Source organism: Nannospalax galili, unplaced genomic scaffold (assembly GCF_000622305.1).
Source record: "Nannospalax galili isolate Female #2095 unplaced genomic scaffold, S.galili_v1.0 scaffold95, whole genome shotgun sequence".
Taxonomy (NCBI): Eukaryota; Metazoa; Chordata; class Mammalia; order Rodentia; family Spalacidae; genus Nannospalax; species Nannospalax galili.
This window is the reverse complement of record NW_008342393.1, coordinates 3,542,846-3,566,944: the sequence shown is the minus strand read 5'-3', so window position 1 is coordinate 3,566,944 and position 24,099 is coordinate 3,542,846. Positions and strand designations below refer to the sequence as shown.

At 46.1% G+C, this 24,099-nt stretch overlaps 1 protein-coding gene across 2 annotated transcripts in view; it reads right to left on the bottom strand.

Annotated features, from left to right (window-relative positions):
• Window positions 1-24,099, bottom strand: part of Igf2bp1 (insulin like growth factor 2 mRNA binding protein 1) — a 46,404-nt gene that overhangs the window by 5,112 nt on the left and 17,193 nt on the right. The window contains exons 3-13 of one of the 2 annotated variants that reach the window (XM_008838298.2): window positions 15,515-15,563; window positions 15,043-15,094; window positions 9,290-9,353; window positions 7,659-7,940; window positions 6,728-6,862; window positions 4,808-4,930; window positions 3,966-4,101; window positions 2,634-2,756; window positions 2,217-2,333; window positions 1,614-1,688; window positions 25-156 (exon numbers count right to left, since the gene is read on the bottom strand). In XM_008838298.2, coding sequence (XP_008836520.1) covers window positions 25-156; window positions 1,614-1,688; window positions 2,217-2,333; window positions 2,634-2,756; window positions 3,966-4,101; window positions 4,808-4,930; window positions 6,728-6,862; window positions 7,659-7,940; window positions 9,290-9,353; window positions 15,043-15,094; window positions 15,515-15,563 — 1,288 coding nt within the window. Of the gene's footprint in view, window positions 1-24; window positions 157-1,613; window positions 1,689-2,216; window positions 2,337-2,633; window positions 2,757-3,965; window positions 4,102-4,807; window positions 4,931-6,727; window positions 6,863-7,658; window positions 7,941-9,289; window positions 9,354-15,042; window positions 15,095-15,514; window positions 15,564-24,099 lie in introns of both variants that reach the window. The other variant, XM_008838297.2, reaches the window with a different exon arrangement.

Genomic DNA, 24,099 nt, shown 5'->3' with positions numbered 1-24,099 from the left:
TTGCTTCCAACCCTCAGCACTCACCGTTTTGCCACCTTTGCCAATAACCCGGCCAGCTGCCGAAGCCGGCACCCGTATGTGGGTCTCCAGCTTTACTTCCTCCTTGGGACCAAAGAAGTTCTCTTCTTTGAGTTTGCCATAGATTCTTCCCTGAGCCTGGGGAGGGGAGGTCAAGGTTAAAAGTAGCCACATATCTTTGGTGGAGGGGAAGAACTTAAGCAGGAAGTACTGCCTCATGTTCCAGGTCCATTAAAAACATTTTTTTGAGCCGGGCGTGGTGGCGCAAGCCTGTAGTCCCAGCACTTGGGAGGCAGAGGCAGGCGGATCTCTGCGCATTCAAGGCCAGGCTGGTCTACATAGGGAGTTCCAGGACAGCTGGGGCTACAGGGAGACCCTGCTTCAAAAAGAAAAAAAACAAAACAACAACAACAACAAAAAAACCTTTTTTTGGGCTTATTTTTATTTTATATATACAAGTATTAGGCCTGCAAGCATGTAAGTGCACCCGTGTCATGCAGTGCCTGAGGAGAACAGAAGAGGGTGTCAGATCCCCGAGAACTGGAGTTTCAGGCAGTTGTTAGCCACTATGTAGGTGCTGGGAGTTGAACCTATGTCTTCTGCAAGAACAGCCAGTGCTCTTAACCATTGAGCCATCTCTCCAGTCCCCAGATTATGATTTTTAAAAATACGTTTATTATTTTTATTTTATCTGTATGAGTGTACTGCCTGCATATTTGCAAGTGCGCATGTGTCATACAATGCCTGTGGAGGTCAGAAGAGGGAATCAGATACTCAAGTTATGGACAGTTGTTAGCTGCCATGTGGGTGCTGGAATTCGAACTTAGGTCTTCTGCAAGAGCAGCCAGTGTCCGTAACCACTGAGTCATCTCTCTAGCCCCAAGTAGTATGATTTCTGAGTAACTGACTATCCCGGCACTAGAGAGGCAGAGGCAAGGACTGCCACAAGTTCAAGACCAGCCTAATTTACAAAGCTAGTTCCAGGCCAGCCAGTGTTAACATAGTGAGACTCTGCCTTAATCTCCCCCACCTTCCTGCTTAAAAAGAGCAACTGAATAAACATCAGAGGATTATGATTCATAAGCTATGCACCATACCTACTATAGATTTCCTTCCTTCCATCCTGGGATGACTTATTTGGATGTGGAATGATTAATATGTCAAGACCATGGATAGCAACAGCTGGTAACATTACGCAGACAGTACCGGGTGCCTAGGGAGCCACTTCACACAGATCAGGTTAAACTGACTGTTAGCTCTGGCTGTCTGACTGAAAGTGCAGGAATCTAAGACTATGGTACAGACACAAAGGAGGGAGGGGGAGTTGGCATCAAATGCAAAGACCTTAGATTTCCTTCCTTCCCATATGCTGTGTGGAGGAGCATGAGCAAGTGAAGAGGGAAGTGAAAATGAACAGAAATCAGGCTTGATGACACTTAGAAAACAGTTTTGCAGTTATGTATCTTGTATAAAAGGCTGAAGGATGCGACAAGAATTTAACAGCTAACAGCAGTTGCCCTAGCTTTTCTCTGTGTTAAACCCTTCCCAACCTCAGTTCCCCTGCATCCAGCTTGGAAAAAAAAAATAGATCAAACCTTGAATTGAGCCTCCGGGGGTCCTGTGATGATAACCATTCGAACTTTGGAGTCAGGTGTTTCGGGTGGAGCAATCTACAAATCAAATAGCTGATCAAAGAGGGGCCCTCTAGGAGAAGACCTGGACATCTTCATTCCCTCCAGGTCCTTCCCACTGCCTATTCGGAGGGCTGAGGATTCTGATGAAAGCATGGGCACTCAGCCTTAGAAGAATCAGCTTGAGTGGCCCTTTCTTGGGAGAATCTCTCTGCCCCTCCCTCAGCGGGTTTAGAGTGAGATGACCGGGTGGGGCAGAGAGTAGCTGAACCTCCCTTCCACCAAATGAAGTATTGCCTGGGCCCAACAGTAGCAGGACGGTTTCCCAGTATCGTACATGAGGTAAGTGAGGCTCAGGTCCCTCAGCTTGCTGGCATGGGGGATCAGGATGGAGCAGGATGGGGCTGTGACTGGGATCCAAGAAGACACCCACAGAGGACTAAGGAAATCCAAAGCAAAAAGGATTTGCACCCATGAGGGAAGGTTCCCTAACTGTAGAACTCTTCCAAAGTATGAAGTGAACTGGAGCTCATGCCCCAGGACCAAGAAGACCCCAGAGCAAATCACCTTGATGGAGGCACTGGCGAACCGTGAGAGCTGCTTGATATGTTGGCCCTTCTTGCCGATGATGGCACCCACAGCCTGGGCGGGGATGAACACCTGCACCATCTCCTGCTCTGGAGCCTGCTGCCGGAACAGAGGCCTCCTTACTAAAGGCCTGGGAGCAGGACCCAGGAGCCCTTCCACCCAGCTGCCTTACAGTCTCCAGGAGAAAGTACCCAGGGCTGTGGAAAGACACTGCAAACTCTTAAGCTCCCTGCCAGCTAACAGGGAAGAGGCCAGTTGAGGGAAACACTGCCAGTATCGTACATGAGGTATAGCAGGCATACTGGCTCTAGAGAGCCAAGGGAGGCTCCCCTCCCTGTGCTAATGTCCCAAGTCCCACAGTTCCTTAGGTCCCCAGTGATAAGACCTTCCACCTACCATAAAGGAGCTGTAGGGAGCAGCACCAGTGACGCTGCTGGGAGGTGGCGGAACAGCACTGGACGAGGCTGGGAAGAGACCTACGGCAGCCAGGTTGAGGCCTGGGATGAGGTGAGACTGCAACTGAGGGAGAAATGTGAAAGGCCAGTCAGGGACTGGCAGGGACTGGCAGTCCCTGGTGTGTGGCTCAGGATGACCTAAACAAGCCAGCTCCTCCCAGAGGAAGTCAGCTAAAAACACAAGAATTATTTGCTTTTGTATAAAAAAACCAGCCTGGCATTATGATTTTCCATGGGGTATGGAATTGTCTTCATTGGACTAACTAACCGACATCTTCAATAGGAGTGGGCCTTCCTGGTTGTTCCTGCCACTCTGATGGAGGCAAACCAGATTCAAAATCCAGAAAAGGTGATGCCCCTCCTTTTAAGAACCTTGGGGAGACAACTCTCCTTGATTCCTGGGGCCCAAGTTGTCTGAACCTTCCTGTATGTAGCCCTCTTCTTTAAACAAACAAACAAACAAACAAAAAACTCAGATGTAAGGGAGCTTGCTTAGTGGGTAAGAGTGTTTGATGTTTAAGTATGAGGTATGGTCACATGACCCTAACCCCAGTACTGTAGAGAACAGAGATGAGAAGATCTTGGGGGCTTGCTAGTCTTGTTCCAGGTTCAGTGAGATCACATATGAAGGAATAAGGCAGAGAGTGATGGCCTCTGCACACATATACCCAACTATTCCCAGACACAATTACAAAAAAGAAAAAAGATGGAGGTCAGCCTGGTCTACGTAGCAAGTCTAGGTCAGCTGGGGCTACAGAGAGACCAAAACAACAAAAACAAAAACCAACAGGAAAAAAAACCCCACCAAAACATTAGCTGAAACTGTGAACCTTCCTTCTACTACTAAAGCACACAATTTTTACAGGATGATCACCTGTGTGGAAAACAATCACTGTATAAGAGGACCATATCCTCTAGATCATAGATTGGCTCTCAAGTACGGGAATCTATGAAACCCAAGATAGGGTCCTCACTCCCCACCCAGAAACCAGATAAAGAGCCCTGCTGAGCAAGTACAACTGAAAACCCCATTCTGGGACTGGGGGTGTAACTCAGAAGCAGAGTGCTTGCCTAAAATGTATGAGACCCTAGGCTTGATTCCCCATCACCTCCACTACAACCAAAACAAACAAATATTTCCAAAGAGTTAAAGAGCTAAGGATGTGTCTCCAAGGTACACTGTCTGCTCAGCTCCAGGCCCTGGATTCATTCCTAATACCATCAAAAGACGAAAAGATGGGGGAGGCAGAGATGCGCGCCAGTTCTCACTCACGCTCATGGCAGCCACGTCATTCTCGTAGGCCTCTCGAACCTTCTTCATGATCTCCTGCTCAGCCCTGCAACAGTTCTCAATAGCCCCCTTCACAGTGATAGTCCTCTCAGGGTTGTAGAGAGTGAGATCCTGCAGCCTAACAAGAGAGCAGGGCACGGTCAAGCAATGGGCAGTGCAGGACCAGGACCAGGTCCCAGTCAGGCACAAGGTCCAAAGACAGCTCAGTCATAGGTTCAACATTTCTGCCAGCAAGAAACTCTTCTAGCCTTAGTGCCCCCTTTCCCACCCCCCACCCCCCGCCCCACCCAGTAACTAGAGCGAGGAGAAAGTAAGAATATCCAAGCAAATCCCCTGTTGGAAGACAGCCAACCACATAAGGCTGTGATCAGCAGTCATGCAGGATGGATGGAGGTAGCCTTTTTCTTGTACTATTTTGCAAAAGAGCAGTTACCCTGAAGACAGGTTAGTCTCTAAGAAAATGGACAGGGGCACAATGCTTGTAAAACCAACTAATCCATGCCCTTAACTGGTTCTTCCAGAGAGGCAGGCAGAAAAAGAGGTTTGTCCACTTCTCGAAGTGGCAGACAGACCTAAAGCCCCTTGCTGCAGGCTATCCTGGAGATGCAGAGGGAAAGAGCTAGAATGTTGTGGAAGAGTGTAGAAGCAATAGGGTGCTCCAGACCATATCTAAGGAAAATGTTTCTCACTGCTTAATATGCTTTATGCAGGCAGATGTAGTATCTAATGTATGGGGCAGATGTCAGGCTCAATAATGAAATCCCACGCATCCCTGGCCCAAGCTCACCACTCCCATAAAGAACAAGAAACACTGAGATCCTTACGAGGAGATGGTGATTTTTGTCTCTGTGTCCTGCTCCACCTTCTTCAGGTTCCGCCCTTCTTTGCCAATGAGTCGTCCCACAAAGTTATTATGGGCCAGGATCTTCAGGGGAACCTCGTCAGCCCTGGGGAGGAAGTGAGGGACAGCTCGTTCAAGGGTGGCAGCAGACTTGGCCATCGGGGTCATCCATGACAAACCCAGTAGAAAACCTCAGGTCAAAAGTGTAAGATTATGAAAAAACCAGTAGATCAGTGGTTTTTATAAACAGGACTGAGGGTAAGGATGGATTGTAGAGGACACGAGGGAACTTCAGGGCTATGGCTTTACTTCAGCTGTGATCCTGGTTTTAACAGGTAGTATACAAACAAATACATCTAAACTCATCAAACTGTATACTTGAAAAGTATGTGTAATTGGATTTGGGTGTTCAGCTCAGTGGTGGTGATGATGGTCCAGCATGCTTAAGGACCAGGCCAAGATCCCCAGGGGAAAGAAAGTGAGAAAGGGAAAAGAGACAGTTATGTGATTGAGCCAGGTACAGAAGCATGTGTCAGGAGACCGAGGCTGGAGAATCAATTGATCCCAGGAGGCCAGCTTAGGCAACATGGAAAGAACCTACCGCCCCCCCCACCGCAAAAAAATAAAACAAAAACTAAAGATTACTTATACTAATTAAACCTCAATAAAGCTGTATCAAAAACCACTCAACTGGAGCTAGAGAGATGGCTCAGCGGTTAAAAGTACTTGCTCTTAAGGAGGACTGCGGTTATGCTCCCAGCATGGTGGCTCACAACCACCTCTAACTCCCATTACAGAGGATCCAACGCCCTCATTTGACTTCCACAGGCAATGCACACACATGGTGCATGCACTTCATCCCATGTCTTGTGTTGGTGATCTCCCTCTCTCTCAGTGAATTTGTATTTTCTATTACATATGTTGGCACAAGAAAAAAATCTCAAAAAGGCTTAAAACAACAGATATGATGGTGCAAGCCTTTAATCCTAGTACTCGGGATGCAGAATCAAGCAGATCTCTGAGCTCCATTTACAAGTTCCATGCCAGCCAGGGACACAGTGAGATCTTGCCTTAAAAAAAAAAAAAAAAAAGGCCAGGCTGGAGAGATGGCTCAGCGGTTATGAACACTGGTTGTTCTTGCAAAAGACCCGGGTTCAAATCCCACCACCCACATGGAAGCTAACAACTGTCCATAACTCCAGTCCCAGGGGATCCAACAGCCTCTTCTGTCCTCAATGGGCATTGCACAACACGGGCGCACTTACCTACATGCAGGCAATACACACATACACATAAAATAAAAATAGTAAATAAAATATTTTTTTTTAAAAGGCCCAGCATGGTGGCGCATATACTCTTAATCCCAAAACTCAGAAGGCAGAAGCATGTGGATCTCTGTGTCTACAGAGAGAATTCCAAGCTAGCAGGGGCTACAGGGAGACCCTGTCTCAAAAAACAAACAAACAAAAAAGGTGTATGTATAGAACAGTATTTCAGTATGGTCCTCTGTTCTAACACACATGCACACTCATTTGTTCACACTCCATCTGTGACTACTCACATGCACAGGCATCCACACATATGAACACAAATATAAATGCTATGTATGAGTCCATAAAAATGCTAGACTATACATCTAGAAACATTCAATTTCTGCATTACTGCAGTGTAAGTATAGGCTAAGGGTGTGGCTCAATGGCACATAAAAATGCTAGACTATACATCTAGAAACATTCAATTTCTGCATTACTGACTGCAGTGTAAGTATAGGCTAAGGGTGTGGCTCAATGGTAGAGCACTTACTTGCCTGACATGTGTGAAGCCCTGGGTTTGATTCCTAGTACTGCGGTGGGAGTGGGGGTGGGGGGAAGTGGCAGTCCAAGTAGGTCCAACTGGAGCTTACGTTTTGGTGTCCTTTGCCTCCTTATGCATAATCTCCAAGATCATCTTACAGGCTGAGGAGCAGCCCTCTGGGGTTGAATGCACACTGATGGCCTTTTCTGCAGCTCCTGCATTCTCCTTTCTATGCACATCTATCCTGAGGACCACAAAGACAAAGTCTAGTTAGTCATCCACAGTAACATTGGTCTTTAGGCTTCTCCCCACTCTTGTCAATCAAAGTGGAACAAGGCCTGTCAAGCACAGAACTGGAAGGTCAAAGAAAGGGCCAGGGAACTGTGGCCAGCCTGTTACTCTGCCTCTGTCTCTATCCCCTCCAGAAGGTGGCTGGGGAAGAGAACATAGACCACCACACAGCTCTTGGGTAGGGACTCCCAGGCTGTTCGGCTGTGAAGTTAACCTTCCCTTGGATTCTACATGTCCTATATCAAGCAACACACCAAGCAAACACACTGTCCCAACTACAAGTAAATTAATAAAGCGATTTACTAAGGATTGGGACACAGTGGGACCTGATCTTCACCATACACATTGATCTGCTATAAAGATAAGGGAAGGAGGTGGTTGTGCTAAAATGTGAGTTGAGACATAATTATGACTTGGGCATAGCTGATCAGCCCCATGGCCAACATTAAATGATCACTTATCACTGAACACCCAAGGGGTTGCTGCCTCTGAACTCATAAGGACCAGGTTTTCTGGAACAACTTGATGGCAACAACTTGATGGGTAGAGCTCTTCCTGCCAATGACAGTCCATGGCCTAGACTCACTCTCCCTCCTCACTTGTCCACCCCTCCCACAGAGGGAAGACTGGAAACAGTCACCACCCAAGCAACATTTCCCAGAAGAACAGTGCTGATACGCCACAGGGTGCTTCTAGGAGCCTCCCCAGGCACCAACACTCAGACTCAGCTTCCCTTCTCCAGTACTCACTTGGACTGGGTCTGTTTTGTGATGTTACGAATGGTAGCACCCTCCTTGCCAATGATAGCACCCACATACTGTGTGGGCACCAGGAGTCGGAGGGGGATGTCCACTTGCTGCTGCTTGGCCGGAGCCCCTGCTGCCACCGGTGAACCCTGCCGAGGCTGACCCCGAGAGCCAAAGCCACCCCGGCGCCCATTCTCAGGGCCCTGTGCTATCTGCTCGTCGGGTATGTATGAGACCTTCAGGGCATGGTTCTCCAACTGGTGGCCATTCAGCTTCATAATGGCTCTGGGAACAGACAGAAAGTCCACTGGTCACTCAAACCCATGCCAATCACATCAAGTACTTTCCCTATGCAAAGGGCCCACTGAGCTATAGCTGGGACACACTGGCAATCAGATATCTGCCACCCCACCCACCATCACCTAAGGAAACTTCCAGTCCCTAAGACAGAAAACACTAAGGGAAAAGAAATGCAGCGATGCTTCACGTTTAGTTTGGATTTATCGTTGACAAGAACTTTCTAACTTAGGGGCTAGAGAGAGGGCTCGGCAGTTAAGAGCATTGGTTGCTCTTGCAGGACCTGGGTTCAATTCCCAGGACCCACATGCAGCTAACAACCATCCATAACTCAGTTCCAGAGGATCTGTTGCTTTCGTCTGACCTCCAAGAGCATTGTGAGATAAAGATGCACTTACACCCACAGGCAATACACTTATACACATAAAAATAAATTTTTTTTTGTCTTTTTGAGACAGGGTCTCCTTGTAGCCCCAGGTGTCCTGGAACTCACTATGTAGACCAGGCTGGCCTTGAACTCACAAAGATCAGCCTGCCTCTGCCTCCCAAGTGCTGGGATCAAAGGCATGCACCACCACACCCAGCATTAAAATAATTTTTTTTTAATTATAAAAAGAACCTTTCACTTAGGCCATTGAAAAATGTTGAAGCAAGAAAACCACCAAAACAATTTTTTTTATTTTAAATAAAAAAAACATCAAAAGCAAAATACAGCAAATCCTATGTCAGATCAACTATAAATGGCCAATATGTAATGTATAAATGTGTGGTCTGCCTATACCAGTGAGAGCCCTAGAAAAGTATCAGGTAGACTCCTAACACTCTGTATTTAAAGCTCTTGAGCAAGGCGTGGTAACCCGCATCTATAATCCCAACATTCAGGAAATGGAGGCAGAATAATCAGTTCAGGGCCAGTGAGTTGGAGGCGACACATGGTTTCAAAAGACAGACAGACAGACAGACAGACACACGCACACACACCCCAACTCCTTTCAAAGCAGGCAGTTTCCCCTCATAACCAAAAGATGGCACCATCCACACAGCAAAGGACCCTGCAGTTCCTGAACAAACCAAAGCCAAGAAGTCTCACCTTCCCCGACCCCTCCCTTCAGTGCGTTTTTCCTAAAGTAACTTTGAACATGAAGGAATCATGTCCCTGGAAAAGACCTTTTATGGGATTCAAGGGTTGGCTGGACCAATAGCAGAACCACCCAGTTGGGGATTCCAGCCTGCCTTCCTCATGTTCCTCATCTGATGCATTATCCAGTTCAAATGGAAGAATCCAGCTCTTACCACTCACACAGAAACACTCCCAGCCACATTTCCAAGGTACTCACTGCCTGGTCTGCTCCCGGTTGGAGTAGGTGACATTGACCACTGCTGTCTCACTCTCGGTGTTCACTGCAGAGACAACAGGCCACCAAAGTTAGAGCTCTGCCAACCAACCCAACCTCAGTTTCCTGTGTCTGAAGGCCAGAAAGGCACACAGCTTACTATCCTGACCTAATGAAACACAGGAATTTGCAAGAGACCTCCTTTACTGCTGACACTGGAAAATCCAGCCTTTCCTGCTTTCCCCACCAAAAAGCCAGTACACAAAGGTGTGGCAACTGGGCAGCAAGGCAAACATCCCCCTCCCATATACACACTCCCACTCCAGAGGCAAACTTACCCCAGCAAAGTTAAACTAGCTAAAAATCAACACCCAGTAGGGTGTGGTGGGCACACCTTTAATCCCACAGAGGGAGGCAGATCTCAGAGATGAGGCCAACCTGAGTTCCAGGTCAGCCATAGCTACAGTTGAGACCCAGTCTCAAAACAAATTAACACCCATTGGGTGAGATTAGCAATTTACAGAGGTAAATGTTCCAAGAAAAAATGGTCTTGGGTACCCTTTCTTTATTTTATTTTGTCTTTTTTTTTTTTGGTCTTTTTTTTGAGACAGGGTCTCCCTGTAGGCACAACTGGCCTGGACCTCCCTATGTAGACCAGGCTGGCATTGAACTCACAGAGATCTGCCTGCTTCTGCTTTCTGAGTGCTGGGATTAAAGGTGTGTGCCACTGCACGAAGCATCCCTTTCTTAAATGGCTAGAGACCTGAGACCACCCAAATCCATTCTAGAAGCTATCTTCAAGCCAAAGCAAAGAAGCCCTTGGTTTTGGAATCTACATGAAAAAAACAAAAATATGCTTGCACCTTTCTCAGAGGAAGACTTTCAGACTTGAGTGTTCTTGGCAGTGGACATAGGCATGTTGGGTCATCATAGCTATGAGTCACTGGCATGAATCCCACCAAAGCGCTTGGATTTTATTTACCAATTTACATTGTACTTATTATTTTGCAGCACCAAGGATTGAACCTAGGTCCTCACAGGTGGCACTCAGCCATTCTACCACTGAGCCACATCCTCAACCTTTGAGCCTCATCAGCAAGACTGTCCTACCTCAGTGATGAGAAGGGTCAGCAAGAATAACTTCAGGCTGCACATGATGCGTCTGTATCGCAGCACTTGAGGACAAGAAACAAACAAAAAGATCAAGGCCATTCTGGGCTACAGGAGACCTTGTCTCAAAAAAAAAAAAAAAGAAAAGAAACAATAGGGGGCTAGTGAGATGGTTTAGCAGGTAAAAGTACTTGGTGCCAGGCCTGATGACCCCAAGTTTGATGCTGAGACTCACATGAAAACCAATTCCTCCAAGGTATCCTCTGACCTACACACACGCATGCATGCGCATGCACACACACAGCATGGTACAAGCAGACATATGCAAATAAATGTAAAAAAAAAATTTAAGTAGGGGGTTAGAGAGATGGCTTAGAGATTAAGAGCACTTGGTCTCATGACCAGTTTGGTTCCCAGAACCCATGTTGGACTGTTCATACCAGCTCCAGCGGATCCAATGACCTCTTCCACCTGCTCGCATGTAGCGTACACTCACATACATATAAGTAAAAATAATAAATCTTTAAAAGTCAATAAAAAATAACTCATTCAGGTCTGGAGAGATGGCTCAGTGGTTAAGAACACTGACTGTTCTTGCAAAAGACCCAGATTCAAATCCCAGCACCCACACGGCAGCAAACAACTGTCTGTAACTCCAGTTCCAGGGTATCCAATGGCTTCTTCTGCCTTCCCCAGGCATTGTACAACATGGGTGCACTTACATACATGCAGACAGTACATGCATGCACATAAAAATAATAAATTAAAAAATTAAAAAATAACTCATTAAATAACTGGAAATAAAAGGAGTGACCAAACAATCCAAAACTTACATTCCAGTAGAGGAGAGCAAAAATAAGCAAAATAGGCCTTGTTGGTACATGCCTTTAGTGCCAGTACTCAGGAGGCAGAGGTAGGCAGAGACAACCTTGATCTACACTGTGAATTCCAGGCCAGCCAGGGTTACACAGTGAGAGCCTGTAAATGTTATCAATCATGAATGAGTGCTATGGAGAATCATCAGGGTAAAGAAGACAAGGTAAGGGATAGGTAGACAGACTGGACCATGCTTAAAAACTGGCATTTAAGCAGGACGAGGTGGCACACGCCTTTAATCCCAGCACTGGGGAGGCAGAGGCAGATGGATCTCTGTGAGTTCAAGACCAGCCTGATCTACATAGTGAGTTCTAGGACGAGGCTACAGGGAGACCCTGTCTCAAAAAGACCAAAAAAGAAGTGACATTTAAAGACTGGCATAGTGGTGCACACCTGCAATCCCAGCACTCTTGAGGCTGAGGCAGGAGGACTGCCATGAGTTACTTTAAAAACAGCTACATAGTAAGCTCCAAGCCAGCCTGGGCTACAAGGCTGTCAAGGCTGTCTCAAAAAGCCAAAACAAAAAGAAAGTGACTTTTAAAGCTGAGTGTGGCAGAACACACCTGCACTGTAATCCCAGCACTTGCCAGACTGAGGCAAAAGGATCTGAGATTCATGAACAGTCTGGGTTCAGTGTCTACTAGGACAGCCAGAGATATACAGAAGACTCTGCCTAAATAAAAAGAAAAACAAAGTGACGTTTGAGCTAGATGTGAAGGTAATTCCAGCATTGAGGAGTTAGAACAGGACTGTGTGCTTGAGGCCAGCCTCAGCAACATAGCAAGACCCCTCTCAAGCCAATTAGAGGTATTTATCGTTTTTGGTTTTTTGGTCTTTTTGAGACATGATCTTCCCGCTGGCCTGGAACTCACAAAGATCTTTCTACTATGCCTCACCCATGCTGGGATTAAAGGCATGCACCACCACGCCCGGCCATTTCTTTTTTTTTTAAAAAAAACTTCATTTAAAATTTCTTATTGTATGTGTATGTGTGTGTACTCGCACATCTGCATGGGTGGTCATGCATGTGGAGGTCAGAGTTTTCAGAAATTGGTTTTCTCCTTCCACCATGTAGGTTCCAGGGACTTAACTTGGCTCTTCAGGCTTGCTGGTAGTACTAAGCTAGCTCACTGGCCCTTCAGGGCTTTTTCTACTCAGTAAAATAAAACACAGCCCATACTGTTCATCAGGTGAGAGACAGCTAAGTCCTAGCTGGCAGAGGCAAGGCAGTGAAGACACCTGCTGCAGCAACCAGGGCAGCTGAGCCTGTACTCAACGCCAAACCACTGCTCACTGTGCCTCTCTAGCCTAACTTACTCGTTAGTCTAAGCTGAAAGCAGGACTGAGTAATAGTTATCAGTGAGTTCAGTTGTGTCCTGGCATGTGAGATAAAAGGCAAGTTATAGGATTAGAGTAGAGTAGAGAGCACACAAGGAATTTGGAAATTAATATTTAAACCTCAGACAAAGCAACTGCTATTTCTTGAAGATTTCAAAAACTTAAAGTCTCTCCGAAGTATAAAGACTATTGCTACACTATTCACAATAGTCAAGAACTGGGCTTCTGCCAAGCCTGATGGCTCACACCTTTAATCCCAGCACTAGGGAGGCAGAGGCAGGTGGATCTCTGTGCATTTAAGGCCAACCTGGTCTACATAGTAAGTTTCAGGCCAGCTGGGGCTACAGGGAGACCCTGTCTCAAAAAGACCAGAGAGAAAGAGAGAACCAATCTAAATGGCTAACCACAAAAAGAAAAACAAAAATCTGTCTCAATCTCTCTCTCTCGTACTCTCTCTCTCACACACACACACACACACACACACACAAATACTATTTAGTCATAAAAATTGAAATCCTATCATGTAGAAAAAATGTGGATGGAAGGAACCAGAGGTTATTATGTTAAACTAAATAAAGCCAGGTTTAGGCAGGTATGGCCAGCCAGGTCTACATACCAAGTCCCAGGCCAGCCAGGGGTACATAATGAAACCTTGTCTCAAAAGAAATAAATAGAGCAAGCAAGCCAGGTTCAGAAAGTAGGTGATCTTTCCTGAATGTAAAGGGAGTGGAGAGGAAAGGGGAAGGAAGGGGAAAGGGTAGAAGGGTAAGGAAAAGGGAAGAGAAGGACAGGATTGAGAGGACAAGAAGGAGATCTCATTGAACAGTAGAAGGATGGTTACTAAAGGCCTGGGGAAGGAAGGACATGGAGAGGCTGAGCAATGGATACTCTACTAAATCACAGCTCAGGAGGAAGGTTTCCAGTGTGTTGCTGCACAGTAGGACAGCTACAGATGACATTATGCATTTCAAAAAGCAAAAAGAAAGGACTTGGAATGTTTTCACCAAAAAGAAATAAACTGATGCGACAAATATGCTTAACCTAATTTAACCATGACACAATGCACATATGCATCAAACCATCACACATACCCATAAACATGTAACATTTTTTATATATTGCTTTAAGAAAAATCTAAAACCAGCTTTATACCCAATCAAAACGCTCCATATTTAAGCTAATTTTCTCTGCAAAGAATTTACAATCACAGTAATAGAGAAACCACAAAATTCACAGCAAATTTTTTATGACCTAGAATTTTCTATTATTTTTCTCTTGGTAGGCCTGCTTGTCAAAGGATTTTTCCTGCCCATCGAACTGTTTATAATTAAATCCTGGGCGTTTAATTGACCAAAGACATGTAGTTACCAATCAGATCATCTATTTATTTTCATGAGTGTTTTGTCTGTATGCTATGTAAGTGCACCTGTGCGTGCAATGCCTACAGAGACCAGAAGGTGGGGGCGTGAGATCTCCTGGAACTGGAGTTAAGGACAGCTGTTAGCTGCCATGTGGGTGCTGGGAACTGAACCTGGTCCTCTGCAAGAGCAGCCAGTGCTCTTAATCACTGAGCCATCTCTCTGAACCCCAATCAGAGATAACCAGTGGGCTATTCAAGTCAAAACCAAGAAAATGAGGCTTTTAAAGCAAAAGGGCAGGTAAGCATTTCCAACCCTTTAATCCCAGGCACAGGCAGATCTCTGTGAGATAGAGGCCAGTCTAGTCTACATAGCAAATTCCAGGCTAGCTGGGGCTACAGGGAGACCCTGTCTCAAAATAAATATATATAATTATATATACAATTAAATAATAATTATATAAAGGGTTGGAGACTTGCTCAGATTTGAATACACAATTTCTATTCTTTTGTTTATTCAAGACAAGGTCTCCTGAAGCCCAGGCTGGCCTCCAAACCACTACAAAGCCAAGGATGACAACTGGGTGCCTGATCCTCCTGCCTCTACCTCCTATGTGCTTGGACCACAATCAGCTACTATTTCATTCACTTAATTAACAATTTACAAAAATTCCTTTTTTTTTTTTTTTGTCTTTTTGAAATGAGGTCTCCTTGTAGCCCCAGTTGGCCCAAGAACTTCCTATGTAGACCAGGCTGGCCTCAAACTCACAGATATCCACCTGTCTCTGCCTCCCAAGTGCTAGGACCACAGGTGTGGGCCAACATGCCCAGCACAATTTCTATTCTTATAAACTGCTACTGAAATCTTGTGATTCCTGCAAGCCCAGGGACTCCATAACGGGGAGGGGTGAATTTCAAGCCCCACTAGACCGAAGCCCAGTTCCATGGGCCAGCTGTCTAGATGCCAGGCCAGAAGATCTGCTATGCCTGACTGTCTGCCACTCTTCTTCCTAGCAGATCTGATCACAGAATGACTCCTTGCACACCCATTCATTCATCCCTCACCCAGTCTTACCTTGTTCACAGTTCTCTACTGTACCATATTGAGCCAGCAAGCTGTCTAGTACCTGAGTGTAGAGAAAGCAGGAAAACGCCTCTGAGCATCCTGGACCTGGACACCCCTTTCCCCACAAGGTCTGGGGCACAGCAGGGCCATCAGTAGGAATTGGGCATTCTGACCAGCTTTCAGTTCCATCTGGCCAGAGACCTACTGCTGATGGCAGCTTCAGTATCTGTAGGAAGGTTCCTGACCTCCAGGAAAAGGGCATTTTTTTAAGCAGACCTGTGCTTTTGCCATCAGTAAAATTCAGAGTTCAGGAAAAACTTCCTTAATGGCTCTACTACAGGGCATGAGTGAGGAAAGAGACCTTACCAACCCTAGACCCAAGGGGACCTCTCTAGTCATTTCTTCCAACTCAGGCAGACTCAGACTTACTGTCCAGTCTCTGCTCTCCAAGCCACAGAGCAAATCCCTCCCAAACACTTACTTCCCATCGGAGCTGAGGTGGGATGTTTCGGATCTGAATTTTCCGACTCCTGAAATGAAAGAAAGCACAAAGGGTTAAAGAAAGCTCTAGAGGCTTTTAGGCCCCTGCAACTTGGGAGTTACTAATTTCTGTCCCAGTCTCTTATCCTCCTGATGATCCTGCTCACCAACCAAAAATCTTAGAATGGTAGGTCTCCCCACCTCCACCCCATCAGCTCTTAGAATAGCAATCCATTAGGAATGCAAACTTCGAATTGGGGAGCCTCACCTTGGACACCAAACTACCAACACAACCAGAGGGGAATTCAGAACCAGATGTTCTGAGCAGGAGGGTAGCAAAAGGATCACAAATATTTTGTTTACCGCAACTTAGTTCCTCATCTACTCCTTCCTTCAGCATCTGTGTTTAGCACTACAACATCGTCAAATGAGACAGTGACTATTAATTAACCCAAAAGTTATTTAATTGGTACCTACTTCGTGTTCTACTTTGCTCCAGAGACTGAGGCGCAGCAATAAACAAAACAGACGGAATGCCTGGCCCAGGTGTTCACATTGTATTAGGCGAAACAATATATGCAAACAAACTACAGTAGGATAACAGTACAGTGGTTAAGCCCTTGGCACAGCTAGGGATCTAAACCACTATTAGCACTGATCTTTAAAAGATTATTTAGCTTCTCTGAGGCCCAGTTTTCTTCTTTGTACAACAGGGATAATACCTATTCACAGGTGGTAGGTGGCATTAGATAATATTTGTAAAGAGCTTAGTAAAGACTTGGACTAAGTACTTAAAAGTGTAACAATAGATGCATCAGTTGAATGCTAAGGTGCTCTGGGAGTGATTAACACACACAGCCCAGCATCAGGACCACCTCCCTCCCAGTTGACTAGACTTATTCTTTCCTAGATTTAAAATGCCTCTGAAAAAATACGACTTCCTTGAGGAAGGCTTTCGGATTCAGGGCTAACTCCCAGGAAACTGCTCACCACCCAAATCAATACCCTAATCCCTGAGTTTAAGACACTTAAATTGACTTGATGCATTAGTCAATCATCATTTAGGCCTATATCTTTGATCACAAACTCTTAGTTCAAAGACAAGGTCTAACAAAATCCTAGTGGCTTAAAGGAAAGCTGGGCTAGAATACAAGAAAGGACTAGGGAATCAGAAGTTCAAGGTCATCCCTGGTTATACAGAGTTTGAAGTCAACCTGGGCTGTGAGACCCTATTGAAAGAAAGAAAAGGAACAGTAAAAGAAACCAAAAGGAAAGAGAAAGGGAAAGAAATAGAGACAGTCTACTTCAGGTTCTTAAAGGCTTGCTTAAGCCACTTGTATCCTCAGCGGCCTACAAATAAAGCTGGTTTCCAGCTGGGGGCTAGAAGCGTGCTGCATCCAAACTTAAATGTGTTGGCCTGGGCTGTCCTGGGCTGTCCTGGGCCGGATTTCCTCCCTCTACCACTGCAGGGTCTAGTGTCTCCAGGCACAAAACAGAAATGGGGCAGTCTCTGATATCCCTTCTAGTCTGCAATTCTGAGCATTTAAAGTCTTTATCCATGAAAATGTGGGCTGAAAATAGCTTCGGGAAAGGTGGATGTATGGGAAAGAGAATCTTTGTGGCACTCTACTTCGGTTGGTTCATGAACTTAGCCAAACAAAGCTGGATTACAAGATACAGTGAGGATCAGAAATAAATCCATCCAGGCCCGAAGACACACTCAGTGATCTGATCCCAGCACTCGGGAGGAGGATTACCACATGTGGAAATCTAGTCTGTTTTACAAAGTGAGTTCCAGATCAGCCTGAAAAGTAGCCTTAAAGTGAAAATGAGAGAGAGTGGGAACTATAGAGAAAAAGAAACGAGGTTGGAAGTATAGCCCAGTTGGTGCAGTACTTGCCCCCCCCCCCGAGTTCATATAGAACGCCAGGCATGGTATCCAATGCTTGTAATCCCAGTACCCAAGGTAAAGGCAGGAGGATCAGGAGTTCAAGGCCATCCTACCTTGGCTACAAATCGAGTTCAAGGTCAAATTTGGCTACAGAAAGCTTTATAAAGAAAAGAGGAAGAACTAGTAATAATAATAAACCCAAGCCAGGCGTAGTGGCACATGCCTTTAATCCTGAATCTCTGTGGAGTAGGTGGATCTCTGTGCGTTCAAGCCCAGCCTGGTCTACACAGTGAGTTCCAGGCCAGCTGGGGCTACAGGGAGACCCTGGCCTAGAATTCCCTATGTAGACCAATCTGGCCTTGAACTCACAGAGATTTGCTTGCCTCTGCCTTCCCGAGTGCTGTGACTAAAGGTGTGTGTCACCACACCCGGCTTCAAACAGACTATTTTCAAATTGGTGAAGAACAGGGGGAAAGAAATGATCACCTCGAAGAAATGAACATTTGCTCTTGTTTAATGGTAGGGGTGTACCAGACCAAGATCCCTCCCCCTCCAATGAATCCTTTTAGACAGAGGGCAGGAGAGGGCTGCCTACCTATAAAGCAACCCTAGTGGTTTATTAGTAAACCTAAGATCAAAGGTCAAAACTTCCCTCTTCAAACTCAGCTGGAGGAAGGGAGGGAGGTTCTACTCAGGGAACAGAAAGGTGGTAACAATGAATTCAATTTTCTGCTGGGATGTTAATCCATATCCTGAAAGAAATGGCAGGCAGATAGGATGGAATGTCTGGAATGTTCCAGGAGAGGGAGGGGGAGGAGGGCTGGGCCACCCAACCAATGAAAGAAAGGCCGGCAGCATTCCCTCAGCCCTCTAGGGCACACACCCCACCCTGGGAACCCACTCCAGGCCCCTTCCAGGCCTCCTTTCAGCAAAGCCCCCAGCCATATTAAAGCAGAGGGAAGAGGGCACAGAGGAGCTGAGGCCTCCAAGAACCTTTGTCTCTCTAAGCCCTTAGCCTGGTTTTCCACTGAGTATGGCACTACCCAATTCCTTTTGGGTCCAAACTACATGGGGCAATGCTGAGACCTGTAACCAGAATTTCGATCCTTGAATAACTCATTCATGCTACATACAGGGGAGTGTGGATTAAGAAGGTGTGCTGAGGGCTTAGAGGCTCCTGGAGGCTCAGAAACTTTTATTTCTCTCCACGGTGGTTTCTTCTGGCAGAAACCAATTCCAGTAAAGTATTTGTACTTAAAAGGTTTGTGAACCAGGCTGCCTGCCATGTAGCACTGCCATGTAGCACTCCATCCCATGCTCCAGTGCCTGAGAAACTGCAGGTGCTGAATCAGCATGAAAAGAGCCAGCAGGTAGCTGTTACCATGTGCCACTTGGTGAGAAGGACGATAAGTCATTACAACATTTAGGGTCTTTCACAGTGATGAGAAAATCGTAGAAATAATGTTACCATGTGCCACTTGGTGAGAAGGACGGTAAGTCATTACAACATTTAAGGTCTTTCACAGTGATGAGAAAATCGTAGAAATGATCACTGTCTTTGAGCCCTACTTCAAGTCCTCTACCTACTCTACTTTCTTGGTCAACAACCCTGCTCCAGTAGGCCAGGTCTTTCCACCAGGCCAAGAAGAACAGTGTTTATGCTCTATAAGTAAAAAGGCACACCTGAGTCGTTCTAGCTCTGCCTGGAGAGACCAAACCCCGGTACCCATTGTTTAGCAAATGAGAGAGAACCTGCAGAGGTTCTTTAACTACCCTAATCCACCAGTAGGTAAGGCTGTTTATTGCAAGAATGAACTGCCAACAATGGTCATTAAGGGCAAAGGCTACACCAGACAAAATGATTTTCATGAGTGCCAAGTCTGTGGCTTTCTCATGTCATGTCCTCTGCCTGCCCTGGTCCATCAGGCATGGATCAGGACCTGGAGGGCCCCTCAACAAACACTTGGTAATTAGGAAGAACTCACCTCTGGAATGCTGCCAGGCCAACCTGGTGATGTGAGGGCCAGGGGAACTGGCCAGGGAAGATTTGGAGAAGCAAAAGACGAAAGAACATCATTGATCATAAGGAGCTACTTAGGAGAGCAAAACCTCAGGAGGCTCGGCCCACCCAGGAATGGTACGAAGGTGAGATTCTCCCTAGAGCTGAAACTCATGCTCCCAGGTGAAAGAGGTAGGTGCAGCACCTGTAATCCCAGCACCAAGGAGGCAGGAAGAACCCCAGGGCTTGCTGGCCTGCCAATCTAGCCTAATTGGACAGCCTCAGGTTCAGTTCAGAGGTCTCAAGCTAAGGTGGAAAGCAATTAAGGATGACACCATCAACCTCTGGCTTCCACATATGTACACACATATCAGCATATGTGTGAAAATGTACATACACACACAAGGAGGTAGGGAAGCTGAGATTCAGGAGTGCCCACTAGACTCCAATATCCACATCATCCTGTATAACCCTCCCGCTGCCCATGGAGATTGTGTCAGTGGCTCTGTTTGACAGACCAGAGACTTGGTATCTTGGGGCTGGAGCAATGGCTCAGCTATTAAGCGAACTTGCTGCCCTTGCAGGGGTCGCTTCCCAGCACCCATATGGCAGCTCATAAACATCTGTAACTCTAGTTCCAGGGAGTCTGAGTCCTCTTCAGGCCTCCTTGGGCACAAGGCCATGGTACATATACATACAGGCAGACAAAAGCCTTGTAACATATAAAACATTAAAAGACTCAATATAAGCTGGGCATGGTGGCGCACACCTGTAGTCCCAGCACTTGGGAGGCAGAGGCAGGCGGATCTCTGTGAGTTCAAGGAAAGCCTGGTCTACATAGTGAGTTCCAGGACAGCTGGAGCTCAAGGGAGACCCTGCTTCAAAAAGACAAAAAAAAAAAAAAAAGACTCAATATATTGATGTTTTGAGATAGGATCTCACTTTGGTTTTTGTTTATTTTAGTTATTTGAGACAGGGTCTCCCTGTAGCCCCAGCTGGCCTGGAACTCATTATGTAAACCAGGTTGGCCTTCAACTCACAGAGATCCGCCTGCCTGTCTCCCAAGCGCTGAGATTAAAGGCATGCACATCTCGTCGGCTACGATCTCACTTTATCCCTGGCTGGCCTAGAAATCACTACATAGACCAGGTTGGGCTGGAACTCATAGAGCTCTGCCTGAAAGTGCTGAGAGTAAAGGTGTGTACATCATGCCCAGTCAGGTTCAAGTATCTTGTCCAAGTCTCATAACTACTACTAAGAGCCAGAGCCAGAACTTGAACCCCAAATGTCTGCTTTCCTGGTTCTTTTCATGACTGCTGTGCTTTTAATAAGCCTTTGGCTACGGTACATTTAGGCTTGAGGGCCCAACAAAATGCAGAGTTCAGTCAGGACTGGTGGTTCACACTGGTAATCCCAACACTTGGGAGGTGGAGGTTAAAACAGTAAAGGACTTTAAGGTCCTCCTGGACTACATAGAGAGTTCCAGGCTGAGCTGAGCTACTACAAGACAAAAAAAGAGAGACAGATCATCATGACAGTCAAAGAAGTGGGCCTGCCACTTGGGTACTGCTGTCCCATAAACCAAAGCACTGCTCCTTAATTCTTGAAACTAGTAGTGTCTTTCTCCAGCTGCATAATTTTAGACATATTTTAGACTGTTGAAAAGTGATTTGATGGAATACCCAAAACACTAACAAGTTAGATGACACTTTTTGCTGTTTGTCTGGAGGATGGGGTGAACTTCTGATCACTTGCTTCCTCCCGGAATTACAGGCAAGTGTGTTGTTACAATGCCTCGATGCTCAGGATGGAACTCATGGCTTCATGGATGCTAGGCTAGCATCCTGCCACTGAACTATATCCCCAGACCCCTGCCCCATTTTTTTTTTCCATGTGAGACAAGGTTTTGCTCTGTAGCCCAAGCTGACCTTGAATTTAACTCACAGCAATCCTCCTGCCCCAGCCTCACTTGCTGGGATTACAGTACTGAGCCCCCACACTCTGTTCCCTGCTTTTGTTTTGTTTTGTTTTAATATTTTAAGGCAGGTCTTACAGCTGGACATGGTGGCACATGCTGTTAATCCCAGCACTTGGGAGGCTGGGGCAGGTGGCTCTCTGTAAAACGGAGGCCAGCCTGGTCTACATAGAATTCCAGGCCAGCTAGGGCTACAGAGATAAGATAGCTCAGTGGGAAAAGGTGCTTGCCACCAAGTCTAGTGACCTGAGTTCAATCACAGGACCCCCACAGGTTGTTCTGACCTCCACATACGCACATAACACACCCACAAATACAACCAACAGAGCAATAAGCTACAAAAAAAAGACAGGATCTCACTATGCAGTCCTGATTGGCCTGGAATTCACAGAGATCCACCACCTCTTCCTCTGCCTCCCCAAGTGTTGGGATTAAAGGTAGGGGCACCCCAGCTGACTTGCTATTCTTTTAAGGGTATATGAACTGTGAAGTACCTATCCTCTGCAAACCTGCTCCCCTGCTTTCTATCCTCATACCCAGAGGGGAAGGTGCCACCTGTGATCGTGTTAATGACTTCCCCTCCCTCGACTGAGGAGTTCCCTTAAACCAGGGCAGGGAAAGGTAGGGAGGGTGGTAGCAGCATTTTTTGGAATCCCATCACAATTGGGGCCCCAATCCACAGAGGCCCCTCTCTTAAATCAAGCCTAAGCTTTTCATCTCCTGCAACAAGATTAAACTCAGATCTTCACCTCCACCCCACCCCAAGGCCAAGCTCTGTCTCCACCTGGGGTCTCAAGTCAAGACTTCAACTCTCAGGACCTCCTTTTCTCACATCTGGGAAACAAGCAGTAAGTAGGATTAGTTCATCTCATCTTGTCTCCTGTCCCCAGACTGGGATCAACCTGTCTACCTATAGTGAGCTTTCTTAATTAGAGGGATTTTCTGTACCTTAATGGTCTGAGTAACTGGCTATTAGCTTTTCTCTTTTTTTAGGAATGTGATGAAAGGTAAGAACACTCTCCACCAGAAAAATGCAAACAATCTGCACAGAATTTCAAGACTTCAACATTAATGAAAACTGAATCCCAACCATAACCCCAAAGCTAAGACCCCATATACATCTACACACTGAACTTCATTTAAAAGAAGTCCAAGTTTTCAGTCAGGCCTTTTAGGCCTGAAAGTGAGAGGAAGTTGCCCCACGAAATAAGAAAATAGAATTTGCGGGGCATGAACGCCTTTAATCCCAGCACTCCGGAGACAGGGGCACACCGTTCCCTGTAAGTATGAGTTAGGCAAGCCTGTTCTACGTAGGAGTTCCAGGCCAGCTGAGACTATAAGAAGACAAGAAGACTCTGTCTCAAAAAAGAAAAAGGAAAAAAAAAAGAGAAAGAAATTAGAATTTCCTGGGCATGGTGACACACCATGCCAGTACTTGGGATACAGAAACAGGAGGATCTCTGTGGGTTCCAGGTCAGCTGGGGCTTCAGGAGACCCTATGTCAAAAAGACCGGAAAAAAAAAAACAAAAAAAACACAGAATTAGGCCAGGGAGATGCAGGTATAATTTAGTGACAGGGCACTTGTCTAGCCTACATGAATTTGCTGTTCTAACCAGGATGCTAAGAAGAGCAAGTCACAAAGATGCTCCAAATCTCAAGCACATACCATGCTTAGATGGCTCACCTGTAGATTTTATAGAGTGTATGTGCCTGTACCCACAGGCTCATGTGTGGAGATCAGAGGACAATCTTCAGGAGTTGGTTCTCTCCTTCTACCACCTGGGTTCTGGGGGTGGAATTCAGATTGTCAGGCCGTGAGGCACATGCCCTTACCAACTGAGTCATCTCACCAGCCCCCAGCATGTTTTTTGCAATATAAAATATCCTAGATTACTAGGAATTTAGTTATAGCCCCGAAAAACAGGGAGAAAAAAATTCTATAATCATTACATTGATTGCTTTTTGGAATGGTAATCTGACCCCCTTTCAAAAAAGAAAACCCAGAAATAAAATAATATGAATACATATCTAATCTTTAGTATTAACAGCACTTTTTTTTGGAGACAGGATCTCATAATGTAGCCTAGGCTGGCCTGGCCCCCAAATCGTCTCATCTCAGCTGGGATTACAGAATTATAGGCATGTGCCACCACACCCACCTAACCTTAGTGTGGTGGTTTTAATTTGAAACTTGCATGTGTGAATACATAGTAATAGCTTGTTTTATTTCCATGTGTGGTTTGGACTTCACTGCTACTCCAAGGTGCTGGACATTTTCCTACTATGCTGAGCAGGCTGTGACCAGAATTAGCCTTACTCATAGCCCAGTTCTCATGGAGTTTCCAGTCCACTAGTTGCCTTGAGAGAGGGGCAGATAGATAAGGCTGTCTACTGGGCCCCCAGGTAATTCTGCTGACTTTTCCGCCAAAGGACTCCATGTGACTGACCCAGGAGCAGACGTGCCCTCCCAAAGCTGGACCCTTTCCATCTGAGAGAGTGCTCACCTCTGCCTCTTCCAAGATGGTCTTATTCTACCAGTTCACGGTGGGCTCAATCTTTCCTTCCCACCCTTCTTTACCATGTACAAGACTGAGAGGTAATTAAAAAAAAGAAAGTCAGTCACGGAAAACTTCTGAAGGGGGCTGGCCTGGCACACTCCAGGCAGGGCAGTAGCTGAGAAAGGGGGTGGTGCCGGGAAGGGAGGAGGAGCTGGCTCCATG